Source organism: Vespa velutina, chromosome 4, assembly GCF_912470025.1.
Source record: "Vespa velutina chromosome 4, iVesVel2.1, whole genome shotgun sequence".
NCBI classification, from domain to species: domain Eukaryota; kingdom Metazoa; phylum Arthropoda; class Insecta; order Hymenoptera; family Vespidae; genus Vespa; species Vespa velutina.
Genome location: NC_062191.1, coordinates 7962595 through 7984727, shown reverse-complemented (window position 1 = coordinate 7984727; position 22133 = coordinate 7962595). Strand labels below are relative to the sequence as shown.

At 30.3% G+C, this 22133-nt stretch overlaps 2 protein-coding genes and 1 long non-coding RNA gene across 4 annotated transcripts in view; 1 reads left to right on the top strand and 2 right to left on the bottom strand.

The window, feature by feature from the left end:
* The window catches only part of LOC124948785 (sushi, von Willebrand factor type A, EGF and pentraxin domain-containing protein 1), a 34150-nt gene extending 31839 nt beyond the window's left edge, over positions 1-2311 (bottom strand). For both annotated transcript variants that reach the window (XM_047492951.1, XM_047492952.1), the window contains exon 1: positions 1740-2311. The gene's annotated coding sequence lies outside the window, so the exon portion shown is untranslated. The remainder of the gene's footprint in view (positions 1-1739) is intronic.
* On the top strand, positions 2180-3374 carry LOC124948789. The gene is made up of 3 exons (XR_007100843.1): positions 2180-2686; positions 2832-2871; positions 2969-3374. It is a non-coding gene; the product is annotated as an uncharacterized LOC124948789 (long non-coding RNA).
* An 8602-nt stretch (positions 3375-11976) lies between these two features.
* Positions 11977-20523, bottom strand: LOC124948644 (serine protease nudel-like). The gene is made up of 23 exons (XM_047492527.1): positions 20253-20523; positions 20032-20178; positions 18760-19947; positions 18454-18666; positions 18191-18354; positions 17978-18105; positions 17402-17839; positions 17019-17314; positions 16727-16871; positions 16509-16639; positions 16162-16443; positions 15748-15907; positions 15122-15291; positions 14934-15047; positions 14676-14862; positions 14272-14604; positions 13975-14163; positions 13757-13904; positions 13491-13656; positions 13237-13413; positions 12900-13137; positions 12562-12678; positions 11977-12431 (listed from the first exon to the last, which is right to left on the bottom strand). The coding sequence occupies exons 1-23, from the start codon at positions 20353-20355 to the stop codon at positions 12131-12133; spliced, it is 5535 nt and encodes a 1844-aa protein (XP_047348483.1). The 5' UTR covers positions 20356-20523; the 3' UTR covers positions 11977-12130.
* Positions 20524-22133: the final 1610 nt, after the last annotated feature.

The following is a 22133-nucleotide window of genomic DNA, read 5'->3' as shown; positions in this document are numbered from 1 at the left end:
AGGCATACCTACGTACACGATATACTCTACTGTTCCTTTTCTATCTCTCTTTCTCTTTATATCCAGCATGCAGGGCGTGGCTGCTGTTGCCTGAATCAAGAAATATTAGAACGATATGCTTCCTATGTTTCATTTTCAATTTCTTCACGGTTGGTACGCGATTATTATTATCTGGTATTTATCTAACGCACTTGCCCGTGCACAGACGTGTTCTCTCTCTCTCTCTCTTTCTCTCTCTCTCTCTCTCTCTCTCTCTCTCTCTGTCTGTCTCTTTTTCTCTCTGTCTCTGTCTCTCTCTCTTTTCTTTTCCAACGCTCTCTTGTATACTTTGCATAGGTTTGACTTTTAAGCCGTCATATTGACTGACTTTATCTTTTTTTAACTTTAACAGCACGTCTGGTACGCATTTAATGTCCTTATAGAAAAAATGTATCTTTCAGGGGTAGATAAGTTAAAAATACGTTTTTACATATAGTATTATTTTATTTTTGCACACTTTTTTTTATTCGGTCATTGGTATCAGTTACCTGTTTGGAATGTATTATAAGATATCTTATAAGACCTCTATCAAGTTATCGTCTGACGAGCGTGAATTCCTCATTAAACCACGAGTTGGAAGGTCGTAAGGAATACTGGTTCACTGGTGTACTTTCTTATGTGGATAAAATCGACTCTATCGAGCATAGCCGTGTACAAATTATGTTATTTGTATTTGCCAACCAATGTAAAGATCGGATAACAATTTTTATCGAAAGACAACATGTTCATTGAAATGTGAACATAATGGAATTATCAATATTTGAAGTTTGAACAGAGTTAGGTTGTTAGAACTAAAACGTCTTATCCACCTACACAAGAGAACTACCACCTGATGGAGCGTCCTCCATTCTTCTACCTGTGCTATCCCAACATCCTACCTACATACCTACCTATCTACCTACTTATCAACCTACCTAACTCAACCCACCAGTCGTAAACTCCACGAATTAGATCCGGTATGGTACTTTTCTTTCGAAAGATCTTTCCTAGAACAGGTTCCTTTGAAGATCTTATGTTCGAAATATTTCGAAAAACAATTTTATATTGAAGAATCGAAGAGAGTAAATATTTTGGAGATTGCAAATGAGCTAATTGTCTTGAAGTCGATCATTTAACGATTATAGATTTAATAGTATTAAAAAAAAAAAAAAAATAATGATAATAATAATTACGAAAAATATCTTGTGTAATTATGATTAGATATCAATAGAAATTTTTTAAATCTAAGATATCTGCCGTATTATCGAATAGCGAATTTGATATAATTTCTTGTCGATTTCGAAATATTTTTATTTTTAATTTCACAGATGTCCAATCAACCTGTCATTACTGTAAGACATAAAGATTCATACAACGAGGAGGTTAACGAAGTAAGGCGAGAAAGGCCGAAAGAGTCGAGAAGGGATCGACTTTAACGATCAGCAGGAAGCAGCAGTCACGCTTGCGATGGCACATCGCCTCATCATGAAAGGAGATCCCTCGGTCTCTCTTTTCTTTTTCTTTCTTTTTTTTTCCCCTTTTTTTTTCTCGACCTTTATTCCTACACGAGATGCAGCCACGCGTTCCACAAAATTTCAAGATACTTATATATTCAGAGACGATCTGTTTATGCACGTGTACATAAAGATAGATAACACATAGATACATAGACATATATATATATATATAAAGAAAGATCTTTCGATCTTATTATGACTTACGTTCTCTTTCTCCTCTATGTTTCACGAGACGATCTATTTCCCGGGTACATGTACATACACACCAGCTTGGATCCTTCCTGCGGAATCCACTCGACGAAGCGAGTCACTGCACTAACCGAGTCTCTATCTCTCTCTTTTTCTTTCTCTCGCTCTCTCTATTTTTCTCTCTCTTTCTCCTTTTTCCTTCGTATTCCGTTAAAAAGAGAAATTCAAGGTTGCGTAGCGAAAACGATAAAGGACCTCGAAATCACGGAACACCTTTTGGGATCGATTAAGGCAATGATCAGCGAAGCAAGCTTACACTGAGACGTTGAAAAAAGATCCGGATGATCTTGGAAGGATTCGACGAGGAAAAGATTAATTGAAAAGAAAGTTGCGAGAATGAACTCACGTTCGAAATGAATAATAATAATAATAATAACAATAATGTTAATGATATTGATAATAATAATAATAATTATAATAATAATTATAATAATATTAATATTAAAACAAATAGAAAGAGAGGTCGAGTAAATTCAGGGTCACGGAGCTCCTTTTCTCCGGCCCACCGTTTCGAGACTGAAGAGCTCGCTAACTCTCTCTTTGAGACCAGGTGAACGGCGCCGTGAGCTAACCTACCTAAGAGGGAGCCTTCTCCTTCATCAAGAAATGAGAGAGACAGAGAGAAAGAGAGAGGACGAGAAAGAAAGAAAGAGAGAGAGAGAGAGAGAAAGGAACAGAGAGAGATAGAGAGAAAGAAAGAAAGGCAAGGAAAAAAGGAAAGAGCCGTGAACGTAGGCGCGCATAAAAGGTGGAGGAGACGGTCGGTTATCCTCGCCTTTTAGCCGAAGATTACCGAGACGTACTTCGGCTTTCGATTTCTGACGATCTTACTCGAAGAAGAATATAACTCCAAGAATAGTCCTCGAGGATGTGAACGAAACTGTAACCGTGACATTATCTAGGTATACATTTCCGTATTCTTTATTTATTTATTTATTTATTTATTATTTTATCTATCTATTGGAAGTAAAAGAAATTCATTCGATTAATCTTCTAGAAGAAAAATGAACAAAGTTTTGTTATCTTGCTTTTTATTCTTTTAATAAGTGTGACGTGAATCCCGATGATAATAAAAAAAACTATCAATGTAAGTATAATTCGATTTATTTTTATTTTATTATTCAATCATTTATGTTTTAATAATTTATATTTTTGTATACTTTGAAAAAATTCGAGTATCATAGTAAACGAAGGGAAGCAAAGACGTGAATGTAGCGTTCGTGGCCGAACAACCGTCAGACTCGGTTTCAATGGCGATTACTCGCGCACGCTAGAAGAAATTTGTGTTATTAACAAGAAGAAGGTATACTTGGCCTCTTCGAGAGCGTCTTATTTGACAAAGGAAAGGAAACGTAAGAGAAAGATAAAGAGAAAGAGAGAGAGAGAAAAAGAGAGAGAGACAGAGAGAGAGAGAGAGAGAAAGAGAAAGACAGATAGACAGAAAGAAGGAAAGGATTCTTTATATTGCATAGAATCTGCACGATCTCTTAGAAATCACGATTTCTTTAAATTACAGTATACTTATTGTTGATGGTGCTTCAACATTTATTAAAAAAAAAAAAAAAAAAAAAATAATAAAAAAAGCGAAGACATACTAAGCTTCGTATAAAAAAAAAAAGTAACAGAATGTTCGATTAGAATGGAATGGTCATGAATAACATCTGATCACGTAACGTTCCACGAATGGTAACTTATTGGCGTCAATGATCCGTGCTGTAAAGAAATAAATGGAAGTCTAACGGAGAAGAAAATAAAATGAGAGAGAGAGAGAGAGAAAATTCATTATCAAAAAGAACTTGGATTGAAATAATTTTTTTAGAAACTTAACACGTTCACTTTTAAACGATCTTAGTTGATAATAAGTAGGCGTACAAGTTTGCGAAGGAGAGACATCAATGCTTGAATAAGAAAGGTCGTTGAGCGAGATCGGTGGAGTCGTTCCACTCTTGGCATGTCGATGGGTGCTGGATTTCTTTTTCTTGGTAACTTGAATGAAAGCCGTAATTGGACCGGAGATGTGCTGCGAAACGATTTCGTTTAATAAGATATATGAGTGCGATGTTAATGTTATCTCTCTCTCTCTCTCTCTTTCTCTCTCTCTCTCTCTCTCTCTCTCTCTCTTCCTTTCTAATCTTATCTAACAAGAAGAAAAAGAGAGAGAGAGAGAGAGAGAGAGAGAGAGAGAGAGAGAGATAATTGAAATCATTTATTTCAAAATAGGTAATCTCAGGAAAAATCGTTTTTGCCTTTATGAGAGGAATTGATTATTTTTTCCAATCATTTATCGAGAAAAAAGAGCTATTAAATAATAGTAATATTTTAATTAACGTTTATATCTATTTAATTAACATTAATATTGTAACGATAGGGAAAAAAATTAATTTCTCCGATTAAGAGATTTAATGTTTTAATACGAAGAATTAAATTAGAAGAAAAAGAGAATGATCGAAAGGTTAGAAAGTTTTCTAGAAAATATTTATTTACAAAGATTATAATTATTTTTATTGTTTAAATCTTATATACTTTTTCATCAGAAAAGTATCAGAGTTAGTTCATATCTCGAAATATAAATAATATTATAATTTTCACATTTCATAATTTTTGGTTGGATAAAACGATAAAAAAAAAAAAAAATTGTATTAAAATAGGCTTGGATTATTTGAAACTACAATATCAAGAACGAACGAATTGTTTGAATAAAAAGAAAAAGAACTTTTATTATAGAAAAGTTTCTTTTCAATATTTATTTATAAAACTTAATTCGCAATATTTATTTATAAAACTTAACGATTATATTCGATCATTGTGACATCACAGTAAGTAACTAAATATCAAAGAATAATTTAAGTTAAATATTGAATTGAGGAATGTTAATGAAATTAAAAATATGATATCATAATATTAAAAATGTACAAGATATGTCGATGAATATCATTGGAACAGAGAGAAAAACTTTTATGATCGGAAATTTTTTCGTAATATTTATTTGTAAAGCTTAACGGTTAGATTCAATTATGATGGCAAAGAAAATAGATATCGTTGATACTAAGTCAAGTGCACAAATTAAGCGACAGCCGGATGGCACATCGATAAAAGGCATTGATGTCTAAGCGCATTCCGTTAGCATCTTATCGGGTCTGTTGCACTTGGAAGGCGTTCAACCCGGCAACTCGTTCGTCGCACGCGAGAAGCTTCATCACAAGGAGACGAAGGGAAAACTCTCCGCGTTACGTTGCGTTCATAAATAAAACGGAACTATCATCCTTAGCTTGCTCACCAAGCCAGAAAATCTCGAAACCGCGATATTACGCCGACGCTATGTTGCAATGAGAATTGGTTTCGCTAAGGACGAGGAAAGAGACTTGGACATTTATCACGACTGTACCTGTGTTTTCCATTTTACCGTAAGTGATATCATTAATACGTAGGGTATACGCAAGGTGTGTGTATGTGTGTATGTGTGTGCATGTATGTATGTGTGCGTGTACACGTCTGGACATTATGCTAATAATCTCTTTGGCTTGACCCATTTTAAGTGAAAAGCTCGAGGCAATTAATTAGTAAGTAAAAAAAAAGTAGTAAATTCTCACGTGACTTTCTTATCATCGAAGGATATTTTTATTGATAAACAATTTGTTCTTCTATAATAATACGAATCTATTGTATCTATATATTTTATTTAATGCAATCGCTCTCTCTCTCTCTCTCTCCCTCTCTCTCTCTCTCTCTCTCTCTCTCTCTCTCTCTTTCTCTCTTTTTCTCTCTAATATTATTAACATCCCTCACAAATTTTCTTTTAATATTCTTAAAAAATATAACAATTAGTAATACCAGTTCGAAATTTAAATATTTATTCGGACTATCAGAAGTAACAATTTTATCATGAAATAGATTAATTCCTTGACGTAATTCATTATAAACATAACAATCAAAGATAGCTTAGATAACTCAGAATTAGAATCTTTTAAAAAGGAATCTCATGAGAATTTTAAGCATTTTGTAAATGTCCTTGAGGACTACTTGCCCAATTCTATATAGCAGGAAATAGCATGCTACTTATACTTTCCAAAAAACCGAACACGTAGCACCGTTTGATTACCATACTTTCGCGACTTTCTTTCGTCGGAAGGTACACCAAAGAAAAAGATAATTGAGTTCCTAAAGAGTCATTTCTAAGTAAACGATAAAAACGTGACTTTTGTATGTTTGAGAATCTGCCGCGAAGATAGCATTTAAAGTATGTCCTTACAATAAAATACAACGATAAATATTATTAAAAAATAATGTAGTTTGTATTGTCATTTTTTAAATTATTTTTTAATTCTTTTCTTCTTTCTTCCTTTTTAATTATTTTCATTATTTTCTAATGGTTTTCTTTTTATTATTATCATTATTTTCAATTCAATCGTACGCGAAGGGATCGAGCTATTGAATGTGCTAATAAATAATATTATTATTACAATAGTCAATTGGAAATAATTTGAATAATTGTTTAAATAATAATGCAAATCTATAGGAAATTATATTTATTAAATTTTTTTTCTCTGCGTATTTTTTTGCCTACGTAGGTCTTGAGTGAAACGAAGAAAAAAAAACAAGAAATGGAGAAACGGAGAAAAAAAACCAAAAAAAGAAAAAAGAAAACAAAAAATAAATCACGAATAATTTTAATGACAACGATGACAGTCAAGTCCAACGACGATTAGACAGAGTTTTGACAGGGCGTCGACCTGGAGGAACCGTTCGAAGGAGTTTGTCCAACGAATACAGGTGTATATGTCTTACCGTAATACGTATCGGCTTAACGTACAACGGCGTAGAAGTACATTTTTTGGAAAGAGAATTAACATCCCTTATCATTTTTATCAGTAGAAATTATTTTCAGAAAAATTTACTTATTTCGTTTGATTGTCTAGCATAATTTTAAGATAATTTAAATTTATTTGATGTAATTTACTTACTTTCTGTGTCAAATGACGTCTCCGTCGTATTATACGTTTCTCGTGTCGGAATACACAATGACGTGTTAGAGACATCATTCGACGCAGAAATTAACAGTCCATTCATTCAAACAAAAAAAAATCTCTTTTCAAGATGATGTAAGTTGTTTTCAGTTTGGCCATTGTAACGAATCAATTCTCTTTTTATATCTAAGAAAATTATAAATCTATTGTGCAATTTATATTATAATTTATATTAGTATAACTATACTATAATTATACTATATAATAGAGAAAGAGAAAGAGTATAATCTTTTAATACGTTATATTAGTATATTATTACATGTATTATAGATATATTACAGTGTAATACTATATAGAATAATACTAAGAAAGTTATATAAAAGTTATAACACATACACATACACATACAAATAAAAGTTATATTAAGTATACTCAATAAATATCAATCTTCGCATCTAAACTAACAATCGATTCTATAAAAATGTGAGAATCTTAATTAATTTTATAGAAAAAAAAAAAAAAAAAAAAAAAAAAAAAAAAGAAATATATATTACATAGCTTGTAACTTTCAAGTTACATGGCATATAAAGGATCATATAATATTTATATATAAATTTTTCTTTAATTTAATCGTATATTAATTAATTAAATCAAATAAACTAAAAAATGATACTATTATAACGTGATCAATTAGAAATAATTCCAATTATCGTTTAAATAATAATAAAAATTTTGTTTGTTAATAACTTCATGAAAATATCTTATTAATTGTAATTAAATTTCTGATTTAATCCGAGCTTTTTTTTTCAAAGCTTGAGAGAAAATTAAACCGAAAGTTATTTCGTTAAGAGTAACACTCCGTGCAAGTACCACGCCAGTGAGCAACAACGTGCAACATGCAACGTGGACCTCCTCTCGTCCTTCTCTTATCGTCATCCTTTCTTTCTCTCTTTCTTACTGTGTCCTACAAAACTCGAAGCGAATTAACGGCCGAGGCATTTACATCGTCCTCTTTTACTCGCGTGCACGCGCTCTGTAAGTATGTATGCGTGGGTACGTGCCAAGTTTCGCCGTGGAATGCAAAAAGTTCGGTGAGTTGGTAAAACCGGTGATTTAAAAAATACCATCGTCCTTGCCTTTTTTCATCGTCCTTAAAGGATGCTTCAAAAACGATTTTTCTTGTTTTCTCTTTTTTTTAATTTTCAGGCAAACTTTCCTTCTTTTTTCGTTCTTCATTTCTAATCATCGTTTGATTCATAAGTGTAAAATCTTAAGGCGAATGAGCGTTTAGAGAAATAGAGAAAATAAAGGAAATATTCAAAAATGATGATAAGAAAAGATGAAAAGGATGATGACGCTAAAAAAGAAAAGAAATGATGAAAATGATTATGATGACGAACAGAAAAAAAGAGAGAAAAATAAATTGAGAAAAGAGAAAGAAAATAAAAATAAAATAAAAAGTTTAAAAAAAAGAAAAAAAGAACTGGAAAATGATAGCGACGTAGGTGTGGCGTAAGCTATAACGAATCCTGCAGTAGAGTCTAATGAAGAAACGTGAGGAATGGGCACATAGTTCAGTCGATGCTTCCTAACTGTAAACGTACAGAATCCAGTTAATCATACGTAGTATGACGTATACAAATAATTTTTTAAATATCGAATGATGTGCTTGTATAAAAATAATAAGAACGTTCGATGATTAGCTAAAAAGTAAACGAAAAAAAAAAAAAAAAAAAACAAAAAAGGAAAGTATAAAATATATAAAATTTGAATATCAAGATCAATCTTAATTTATCAATTTTATTAATTTATAACGTAAGTTCGTATTATATATAATAAATAAAAAAATATAACGTAAGTATATTATATATAATAAATTTAATGATATATTCATTCGATCATGAATGAATAGATCGAAATGATGAAAATGAAAGAAGAAATGAAAGAATTCGAGTCAATATGACGTGATCCCGTGTGACTCTTTACTGTCCCAGTTTGTAGATCTAGTCAAGTCATTCCTATGATCGAAAAATCAACTAGCAATACATGTGCGTGCACGTGTGTATGTCCGTGCGTTTGTGTACACACATTCGTGTATGTTTTTGTGTATTCATTTATTCTCCTCGAGTAAAAGTGCGAGAAGTTTAAAGAGTAGGTGACAAAGGGAGTAGGGAAAAATTAAGTGTATAGTTGGGTAAGTGTGCGAAGGATAGTTGAACGATGCCAATGGAGGCCGGCAATCTAACAGGCAGGAAGCTGCCAGGTGTAACGGTACACTCGGACCCTGACGCTACTTTGTAGCGATGCGGAGCCTTTTCGCATCGTCGATCGTTTCACGTCGTTGTAAATATAGGCAAACGCGTTTCTTACCCCTTACTCTTCCTTCCCTCACTATGGAAAGTTTCTTTTTCATTAGACTTACATGATCCGTTATCGGTACCTGCATTATTCAACGATTAATCGAGAAATTTTAATTCTCTTCTTGCAATCCTTCATTAGTTCGATATTTAAAAATAAAAAAAAAAATATATATATATATATAATTATATGATTATGTTGATTATATAAAATTATATGATGAGTAAAATTAGGTATACAATGAATTTTGTAGATTTTCTTTCTGTTTCGTTTAACACCGGAACTAAATACTTCTTTTTTTTTTTAAACGCGTCCGTCAATTTAACAGATATTTGACAAATAAATGGTTATTTTTTCTTTTTCTTTTTCTTTTTCTTTTTTTTTTTGTTATCTTCAGTTCATTCAATTTTATAATGATAAGTAGACAAAAATAGTTTTCAATTGACATTTTCTAATACGTCAAAGTCACGGATTTTTAAAATTTTTCTTCTACAATTACCGAAATCGTGATTATTAGAATAATTTTAACTGTGAGATGTTTTTGTTTATCTGTTATTGTAAAATTAAATAAAGTAAAAATAATAAAGAGTAAAGTTTTAAAATTTTCTTTTTTTTCAAGTACTCGTGAAATTAACAAAAAATATGTGATCAAAGTAGCTCAGCATAGTTTTAGTATTATCAATTATCATCTTAAATGTACTGTAAATTCATTTCAATTCATTGTAAAAGAAAAGATTCGAAATCCATAATTTTTACGGGTTTAATAGTTCTAATGTTAATTATACAGGATAAGGAATCTAAATGAGAATACCTGCTTATTTTGTATTATTCATTAATAAACGAAATATGTTCTTAACAAGAACTGATTTCAAAAAAAGATTTTTTACTACTATAATTACTATTACTATAATATTTTCATTAAGAAATATTATTATGCATCTATAAACATTCACATGTTCTTATTGAAATGTTCCACCCTGTATATAATTTTTTATCATCATCTGAATTTTCCTTAATCATGTATTATTTACGATTTATTTAACAATTTCAACTTTTTTCTAATATCTTAAACTTTGACTATGTCAATTTTAATAAATTCATGAATCTACTTTAAATTTATGAAATTACGTCATTTTGATGAATTTCAGATTCTTTGTTTAAATTTATTTTTTACGATTTTATGTTGACTTTGATTGATATAACGATTTTAACTAATGTTATAACGAAAATTTTAATATACTCTTCAACATGAAATATCTTATATCATAAATTTATAATTTTTCATTAAGAATTAAAAAAATATTCTTTAATTTCTTTGTTTTTGGAATTTTAATACAGTAATATTAAAAATCAATATTTTTGGTGACATCTGACGTTTAATAATGCAAATACAATTTTGTTCATTTAATTCAACTAAGCAATAATTTTATTAAGATCACTTTTAATTTCAATTAAAACAATTAAATACAAATAAAAAAAAAAAAAAATAAAAGAAATCGTATTTAAATATAGAATTAATCTTAATTTAAAATTCTCGTTTAATATTTTCATATTTAATACCCGTTAAATAGTAACTAACTACTTCGCATTATATATACATAACATTGAAAAAATAAACTAAATTAAAGAGATTTTTTTGAAAGATCATAAAAATTCTTTTTTTAAAGAGTATACCTTGTTCGAGAAATTAATTAAAACCCGTAGACGATAATAATCAATTTTAACTTCTTAATTTTTTTCTCTGTTCATCAATCTTCATGAAATTTCATTCAATCCGTTTCATATTTTCCATATATACGTGAATAAAATGCCATAGTTTTGCGAATTGTAAACGTCATTTTCGTGTGAACAAGGATGAATCACGAGGTATTAGTAGTTCAGTCTGTAAGACAGGATAGAATGGGCATCTATAGTTACGGATAGAACATCGAGAATACACCTTAGAGGCACGCGCTGATGTAATGTGGGTAATGCATAATGAGGACTTTGCACATTCCTCGCACCATCGACTCGTTCTCGTCGAGTTGGAGAAGGAAAGATTTCTCTCTGGCTTCATGACTTAGCCCGCAAGCCTTTCCCCTTCTGCCTTTTCCAGATTGGCCACATTGCGTTCTTTCTAGGTAAGCACGTGCTTAACTATGTAAGTACGTATAACTACACGCTCTTGTGAACGCAAAAAAGAATAATACGATAGCGTGATAATAAAAATCTAAAAAAATTATTATTTCGATATATGTATTATTTGTATATCTTTTTTTTTTTTTTTTTTTTTTTTTTTTCTATAGTTCATATAATCTTTTTCTTACTATCATCGTTGAACTTTGTTCATTAGTTATCTGTAGGAATACTTTTTATATTGTTATTACTTATGTTAGATTCGATGATAAAATATTATCGTGAGTTTTATATAGTTTATTTTCTTTTTTTTTCTTTTTTTTTTTTTTTTGGTTATTTAATAGATCACTAGATCTGTAAGAATTTTCTCATTTCACGTTACTGTTAGTTCTGATAGTAATGATAGAATCGAAGCTACGTAGAGAGATCGAATAGAATAAATGAAAAAGAGGGGAGAGAAAGAAAAAGAGACACAGAGAGAGAGAGAGAGAGAGAGAGAGAGAAAGATAGAGATAGATGGAGAGAGAGAACGTGAGAAGAGAATAGGTATTTATAAGCGGTGAAGCGAGCAGCGGGATAAACGTGGATCAACGGTACTTCTTGGAAGAAAATTATACGTAGACAGTGCCGATTACACGATCGACGGTGCCTTGCACAATTAACAGGGACCAGCATATTATTGGGTATGCCTTGAAATTAATTAAATAATCGCTATAACGTCTGGCGTAGTTATTCTATTAGAAGCAGGAAATCTAATTAGACATTATTTTTCAAAATTGTATTTATTAAGAAATTTAATAAATATTTATCATTAACAAAACAGTTATTGATATTTATCACGCAATAAATAATTGTATAGAAATTATTATATTAAATAGTATCCATTAATCTAAATTGTACTAGAGTTATTTATTTTGAATTACAAACAACAAATGCACGATAACAGGGTATCCATGGCTTTACCAATTTTACCATTGGTCTATTATTTCTCATTGTTAACCATATTTTGTAATTTATTCTAACTATATAAAAATCATCGAAAACTGGTATCATTGCTACGGTATCATTTTGTATGTTTGATAATATACCAGAAACATAACCCAATGATTTACAGATCTCGGATGCTTCATCGTTTGTGTTTATTGGATTTGGGAAACATACCGAATGCCAAATACCAAAACTTCTCTGTATTACTTCTCCGATATTGGTTCTATAAAATAATATTTTTTTTAATTAAAAGTTTACGATGAATAAATTAATTCTATTTAAAGATTAATACTGATAAATAAGTGGGACATCGAATGATAATCGAAAATTTCATCGTTAAATTAAATACTCACTTATCCTTATGAAATTCTTGTATTTTTTTACATTCTGCTTCATCCTCACCACCTGGACAATCATTTTCTTCGTCGCATACGAATTCTTGTGGGATACATATTTCAGTCCCATTGATTCTGTGAATACAATATTATCATTAAATTATATTCCTAAATATCTTCTTTATAATCTTTCATTATTTAATTCATTTAAATAAATCAAATTAAAAACAAAAATATAATTAAATAAGAGAATTGATTATATAAATGTTATTAATGTAATTATTTGAATAATTTAATTCTCTAGTAAATGAGATATAATTTAATAATACAATTTTGTATGAATAAATTTAATTTACCCGGCACATCTAAAACTGTCATCCTTGCAAGGACATATCATTGGCGATTCGTCCGATTTATCCAAACAATTTCGTTTACCATCACAAATACGTTCCGGCGTAGTCAATCTCAAGTAATTCGCGCAACTACAATTCGTCATTTCGTCGCTTCTATCACTGCAATCGAACTTTCCATCACAAAATAGACTTTTCGATACGCACTCGCCATTTCCACAACGTAATTCGAATTGAGAACATTCTATTCGATATAAATAAGAGAAGATATTAATCAAATTTAAATCATCATTTTATAAACTGTACGATAGATCTTTAGAATATTATGATCGCATACTAATACCGTTATTGTTACTGTTCTGACGGAATTCCTTTAATTTTAAACAATTTTTTATGTTCTCATCGAAACCATCCCGGCAGTCTTGCACTCCGTCACAAATTCGATCACAAGGAATACATTGGCCAATTTTACAACGAACACCGTTGCATTTAGGTTCTTTGTATGGCTTAATATTATCCTCTGAAAATATAACAATTGTTTGAGAAAAGTGTATAATAATTTTTTTACATTAAATAAAAATCATAAAATTTTCTTACCCATTGCTTGAGTAAGATATGCATTTAGATAATCAATGCTCGTTAAGGCTTGTACTCGTTGAAAACTACAAGGTGGATTTTTTTTGTGAAACACTGCCGACGGATACCAGCCTTTAACTCCGTGACAAAATATGATTCCATTCCAATCGTTTGACGTGTTATTTGTCTGATTAATGTATGCGAACATTTGATTAATTTAAGAAAAATAATTGAACAAGGTTTATATATATATATATATTTTTTTTTTTTTTAAAGATGAAACTCACCGTACAAAAATCTTTCCTAGCATTCACGAAACAACGATGACACTTTTGACAGTTTTTCAAAACTGGTTTTAAAAGCACCGTATGAATTGTCAATTCGTTGTCTGTACCAACTGCTATGCAACTATCCTTAGTACTTGGTGGATAAATTCTAAAGAACATAATATGACTTATGAATGTATAGTATTATTTGTTATTTAATATTAATATTTTATACGAACTTTTTCTCAAGGAATAGTGCTTGCACATGACGCGTCATATTGACTGATGTCTTCAAATGAATAAGTGATGCACCTGTATCGTTTAAAATTTTGATATCGTCTACAATTGACACTTGCTGATGAGGCCCATCCGCGTAAAGGAACGACGGAGAATAACCCAACAATACAGTTGTATAATTTTCTGATAATCTACAATATTATCGTTCTTATTTATATAAATTCAGTTTAGAACAACTAATACTTATTGTATATTTAAAAAAAAAAAAATATCTGATTGATCTTAAAAAATAAACATACTTGATATTTTTGGTACATGTCGAACTAGATAACAGCCAATTTGGTTCTAATAGAATTGCTGAACAACGATAGAGACCATCGACAAAGACTGCAGCTAACCACGGCCAGATATAAGTACGACTTCCGGTTTTTGGATCGACAAGCAAGTGTACGTTCGCACTGCTGCTTGGAACCGGTCTGCAATGAATGTAAAGACCTAGACATGTAGACAGTTCCTCGCTAGGAGCGACGTACGTCGGCATAGACTGGTAATAAGTCGTGTCTGTTCCGTTTATATCTTTCAATTCTAGATCCATGTTCAATACTGATACCTCTTCAACTTTATCAACGTTTCTATGAAAATAAGTATTGTTAAATGTCGTCGATTATAAATTTTATTCATTCGTTATTTCATTTCTACTTACTCGAATCCAAAATATTTGCACATATTATTAGCGATAATTACAGTTGATGATTGATTAAGAATTTTTACAGAATGATGACAAGTTGGATGCCATTTTTCATTTTGATTTCTAGTGAGGACACCCTCGATGTTTAAAATTGGACGTCCGTCAATGTCCATATTCACGTACTTGCCATTACTTAAGATGACTAAGAAAATCAATAAAAATGTTATGATCATCGAGAAATCATCAAGTTTTAGTTTAATAACTGAAACTTACAACAATCCAATTCGTCCTCTTTCAAAGGACAATCGAATTTCGCATCGCATTTCTTTGACAAGGGTATACACGTTTTACTTCTATTGCAAAGAAACTGATCATCCGAACATATCTCTGAAAGATCAATTTTTTTCAGTAAATATAGAGCATGTACGAAGGTAAATTAAAGAAATTGAAAGGAATTTTACTGCAATTATTTTCATCGGTTTTATCTTCACAATCAATGTATCCGTCACATATTGCTTTTGGTCGATATTGAGATAAAGTATCTTTGCATGTACAATTAAGTTCATCTGTTCCATCCTCGCAATCGATAATTCTATCACATCGTTTACTTATATGTATGCTTTGAATTAATCTGTAAATTAAATTTTCTATTGTTCATTGATTTTCTAAATTTATTTATGTAAATATAGAATATTGCGCCTGAAAATATAAAACACTTTCTACTTAGTCGATAATGTTGTTTACGAGTGCCATCTATCAGTGAGAAACTTTTTTTAGTCCCTAAGAGAAGGCAACACCTATATACACGTTTGTGAATTATAGCGATTGTATTAAGGGGCTTAAAATAAGTCTCTTGAACTTGCAAACAACATTATCGATCATGTATGTAATGTTGTCTATTTACAGGGTGAACATTTATATCAATTACAAACAATTGATCGATGCATATTACCGATTAATTTCTTAAATCAAGTAATAATAAAATTGATTGCAATGCACCGAAAAATTTCGTCACTTTTTACAAATGATAAGAAAACATAAATTATTTTTATCATTGCAACTTTATATAAATTTATTTCATACTTACAGTTTGCATGTAAATACATAAGAAACAGAATTTTCTGCGATCGCTGAGACAGAAGTTGATTCTATATATTTTATAGTTGACGATGAAATATTAGAAATATCAGTATATGCACTGGTTTCCGACGATGACCATGAAATATTTTCTGTAATGATAGGAGTTTCTGTAAACAAAAAATTCATAAAATTCGTTAAACGACATCAATTTTATTTTTATAAATATATATCTATCCTGATCAAATAAAACCTTTTCATTAAATTATAAAAAAAATGTTGTCTCTCAATGGGAATACTTTTATATCTTGTATTATTGATTAAAAGGTGAGAAAAAAATGAAATGATGTTTAAAGATAAATTTTAACATCTTCTTAAAAATTATAATTTTTCACTTCTATATTAAATATAATATCATTTTTACCTGTATTTGAACTGTCAATCGTGGTTTCATTCATATTGGATATATCAGTAACTACTTTGTAATCATCATTATACGTAATATACTTATTATGAGTTTCGTTTTCGGATTCTTTGAATAATTGAAAATCAGTAAAATCATTACAATTTTCTTCATCTTCGCCATATAAACAATGTACCGTACGATCACAGCGTTGATTACTTGGCAAACACTTTCCATCGTGACAATTAAAACCTGGACATTTTTTTAGGGGATAACCTTTCCTACGAAGTGTCGATCGTCCTTCTACGTAATGAAATCAATCGAATTAATAATAATACATTTATATATAGTAATATAAAAAAATTTACCAGAAATTTGTTTGATCCAATTGACGAAATAGCTAACTTTTGTATAAATGCCAGGTTTTCCTGGACGTCCACAACCTTCACCATGACTAACTATACCAGCTACGTAATAAGACAAGTCCACGGATGGATTCCTAAAAAATAATAAAAATGTATAATCCGATCATTTCATTTTTTTTTATATATTTTTCATGCTATATATTATAAATAATATATTGTACATGCACAATAAAGGGCCACCACTATCTCCTTGACAAGCATCTCGACCACCTTCAGGATATCCAGCACAAATCTCAGTTATATTGTCATATTCAAAATCGATACATTCTGACAAAATAGGTACTGCAACTTCTCTCAATTGATCAGCTACATAATATTAAAATTGATTTATAATATTGCGAAATTTAATATCCATTGATATAAGTAATTTTAATGATTGAAGGAGAGAGAAAGAGAGAGAAAGAGAAAGAGAGAGAGAGAGAGAGAGAGAGAGAGAGAGAGAGAGAGTTTTACTATCAGGGCCTCGTTCCATCCATGCACCCCAACCCATGACCACACACATTGTATGAGCGGATGGTACTTGTTCCCAGATCGAACCAGGTATATTCTCATTTGGAAAACATGCAGGACGAACCCATCGATTAAAATGGAGTGGGGCATCCAACATTATCATTCCGATATCATTTCTCATCGTATTAGGATCATAGTTCGGATGTACTACAATACTTTTTGCGATTCTATTTTGTGTCATAGGTGAAAATGATAAACGTCGTAATATGCCAGCCTGTACTTCGTAATAGTGATTAGTTCTAAATAAAGGATTTCAAAATTTACAGATTAATCTTAATGAGATTTTAATTATATCACGCTGAGAAATATATTTGAAAAGATCTTACTGAACGAGACAATGAGCAGCAGTGATTATCCAATATTCGTTTAAAATAACACCGCCACAATGAAAATTGCCGTCCTTGTACATAGCAATTAAAAAGGGCCATGCATCTGGTTCACTAGCACGACCTCCAACAATTCCTAGGATCGTATCAAATTCTTCGTTAAGCTTTGTAACTACTTTTTCTCCGTTCGATTCTGTCGAATTTTTTGATAATTTAACTTGACCCATTTTTAAATTATTTCTCATTTTATTTTCTTTAGAAAGATAAGAATCATATTCTTGAGACTGATGTGTTGCATCACAAGGATAAGGTGGACATTTAACATACATTGTGTTCGTGCAAGAATCGATTATTTCCACTTTGCCATTTGTTATTATCAAAAAGGATCCCTCATAATCGTTCCAAGATATTGTACGGATTTCAATTTTTGGTTTACCACTGTAATCAATCAAAAAAAGATAAATACATATATGTATATGTCCTTTGACGAATGACAAATAATCTTATCTTTTATTTCTTTTTTTTTTCTTTTTTTTTTTTTTTTTTTTTTTTTTTTTTGAATTCACAGAAACATACATTTTTTTCAATCTTAATTCATTCTTACAGGCTTCTTCAGCCAAAGTCATTTCTTTCGAGCAAACTGGATACCATTTGCCTTCGTAATTTTTGTGTAGATAACCCTCGGTATAGCCGACCACGTTAATCTGAAATAATGATCAATTAATCTCGCAAAATTTATTGTATGTATATCATTTAGAAAAATAAAATCATTTTTATTAAAAAATATACATCTGTATTTTTGATATGTGTTGGTAATAGTAAACTACAATCCTCTTCGTCTTTTCCATTTAGACACTCTGGAGATCCATTACAACGTTTAGAAAGAGATACACATCTACGATACATCTCTCCATATTTAGAATTGTAACAGCTAAATGAATCTTTTGGACAATCTAAAAAAAATTTTCAACACATTTCTTGTATTAAAAAAAAAAAAAAATCAATGAGACTCGTACTCCTAATCGAAAAATTTCATTTTCAAAAATAAATACCATAACATTCCATTTCGTCTTCGCCGTTAGGACAATCGACATATCCATCACATAATCGATTTTTCGCTATTCTGTCTTTACAACTGCAATTCTTTTCGTCGCTACCGTCGAAACAGTCAACGTAACCGTCGCATAATTTTGATTTCGAGATACATTGATTGTTTTGAACGCATAGAAATGTGTTTACTGGACAACGTAAAGATCCATAATTTTCTGTAAGATAAACAAATATTAATAAAATATATCGTATTGATATATTGAATTTATTTTTAAATACAATCGATATATCAAGTTTATCATTGTTACCTATATTCTTTCCTGTATGCCTAAAGTCTGGAACTCCTGGAATGTTTGAGGGATGAAATGGCGGTGCTGGCAAATATGTGCAATAAAATTGTAATGATCTACCAGGTCCAACCGGGGGAACTTTTTGATTTGGCATAGATAACCAAGGAACAATGTTCTCAGAAGGAGATAGTAATTGCATATTTTGAGCTTGAATTTGTAAGAAATTTGGTGGAGATGGATTTGATGATTGCGAATTCCCGGAATATGGTATAGATTGTTGAGGAATTTGAGGATAAGAACCAGACGGATAGGATGTTGGAATGATAGGCGAATTTAGATCACTGGACTGGGGAAATTGAGATATACCATAAAAACATGTGGGATATGGCATCCAAGTATACGGTGGTTTTAAATCTACTTGACTCGCTTGCTGCATAACTTCAGCAGTAGGTAAAATTATTTGAGAACTTGACGATGATAATTTAAGTCCATAATCCATCGATCTCTCGTTAACTGTATCCAATGATTCGTTAGAAACTGTCTCTAATATGTTATCGACTATTTGACGCGTGTTATCCCTTTTAGCCTGACCAATCGATGACGTTATTACAGGATCTGGCATCAAATTCATAGTTTCAGTATCATCAGTTTCCCTTTTTTCATCTATACCCGTTGAATCTAAATTATGATATTCATCAATCGTATCGTGTTTACCGTCTAACAAATTGATAACGATTTGAATATTCTTATCTTCGTTTTGAAATGACATGTTATCTTCGTTGCTCATTGGATCAAACTCGTAACTTTCGGTTATCATGATTTTACACTCTAAACATCTTATTATCTCCAGAAACTTCGAATTTTTATTTTCTAGATTGTTTGGAACGATATCTGTATCTTCCAACAAAGTCGATAAATAATGTTTATTGTTCATGAGTATTTTAAGAAATTTGTTCATCGATTCGCAGTTATTCGCTGTTTCTTGACAACTTTCAAACGACATGTTTGATTCGCGTTTAAAACGCTTTTTATTCTGATCTTCAGGAAGAAAGGAATATATCATTTTCAATGTGTCTTCGTTAAAATCATTGATATCAATATCGGAAGTTTGATTTTTATCAATTCCTTCTTGAGTAAATTCAATCGGTGTTTCCGTTTTATCGATATAATCATGCTCGATATGAATCTCATGATAAATAGGATCTCCTGTAATATCAGTATATTCTTAAATTTATTATAAATGCTTCGATGGATTCAAATATCCTGAAAAATATTTTTTTTTTTTTTTACCTATTTCTAAAGACACGACGCAAATTATTGAGACGAAGAGGCACATCATTAAAATCATAAAAAGAAGTACAGCAGTGAAGAATGTTTTCGAACGTTTTAACGTATTCAAACATATGAACGGAATATAAATATGTCGGTTCGAGTCATCTAATGTTTAAAAAATAAAATAGATTATCAAATGAAAATAATTCATATATTTCTCTTATAAAAATTCAACTTACCTTTTAATACGGTTGTTACTAGACTCTCACAACAATATGACCGATCGATCAGAATATTTTGTAATTTTTTAGACAGATCTTGTTGTTTATCACGTTCATCCATTTTTATTAAAAAGATCACTATTGAATAATACGTCAAAGTAAACTTATGATGTTAAGGATAGAACAATTGTTTAATTATTGATTTTTTATTTCAATGTTAACTGTTTGTTATAAAAACGATTTGAAAAGTAATACGATATCGTTGTGTCAACTGTGATCCTTCAGCTCGATGGTTTCAAAACAGAATAAAAAAGTAATACACGAAGCAATCTATTTGAAACTTATATCGAATGTGTCAGCGACAAGTCTTTCGAATATTTCGACATTCGATTGCGTATAAAGGACCGATTCGATTTGTACGCATTGTTCTTACGATCTTTCTTGCAAAACTTGCAGAAAATAAATGGGTAGAAATTTTTCCATTATATGTAAGTCTATCGAAAGCATGAAAATTTTGAAAAATATGTAATATTTCGATAAATTTGTAAAATATTTTTATTATTTATTTTTTCAACCAATTCTTCCATATAATATACTATACAAATTGAAAGGTTACGTACATCTCTCTCTCTCTCTCTCTCTCTCTCTCTTTCTCTAAAAAGCATTCAAAATTTTTAATGATTGTAACTTTATCAATTTTTGAAATATTCTAACACAATTAGCAGAGAATAATCTTAAAGAATAATACTATTCAATAAAAATATTTTTCAATTATTTATTTAATCAGTAAAAGTACTTTCAATTGAAATTTATCATTTCACAACAATTAGCGTTGAAATGTGATAGCCATGTCATTCTTTCGATTTCCTTTGGAATGTGCAGACTAGTCAATTACTCACTTCGTGACATAGTTTTCATTAATGAAATGCATTTGCAAGTTTAACAATGTAAATGCGGACAAAGGAAAAAGAAAGAAACAGAAAGGGAGAATCTTATTAAATCTATTTAAACATGAAACTGTTGTTAAAATTTTATATGCAATTTTAAATGTAGATTTGTGTGATCACGCTAAATTTATTGGAAAAAAAAACTTCATGTAAAAGTAATAATCTTATAGAGATCTATCTAAGAAAAAATCTATCATTTCAATGTTATACGTTAATGAAATAATTTAATATATATTATTCCTCGATTTTATTTATTTATTACATATTGTGCCTAAAAGTAGGCAACCCTTCATACTCTGACGATAATGTCGTTTCCTTGTATCATCTGTTAATAAGAAACTTTTTATTATTAACTGATAATAGATAATACATTTATAAATGCTTATATGAAAAGAACCAGCTATTATAAGGCTCGAAAAGATTTCTTGTTAATAGATGGCGTTTGACAACAACATTATCGACGGAGTATGAAGTGTTGCCTTACTTTAGGCGTGATATTTAATGTTCTCATAAATAATTATGAAAACATTGATATAAATGTTATATATAATTAACAACTATTTTAAATTAAATAATAAATAAATTAATTATATTGAATCACATATTTTTTTAGCTCTCGCAAAACTTACGAAAACGTTGCATTATATAATCCTTATTTGCATACAAAATAATTCCTGAATAAGAGAGAGATTCAATAGCTGGCCAACTCATATATTACATATATACAGTTTATTAATCATAGAGGAACAATCAATTGTATTTTATTGTTTCCATGATGGACATAAAAGAATTCGTTAGTAGGATGAACGCGAATGTAGGATAACCATCGCTGTCTATAATGAATCATATTTGAACTGAAGGTTAGACATACTTTAATGAAATACGATTTACATTAATTATTATATGCAGTATAATACAATGATTTATCGACACATTTTCAAATCCTTTTAAT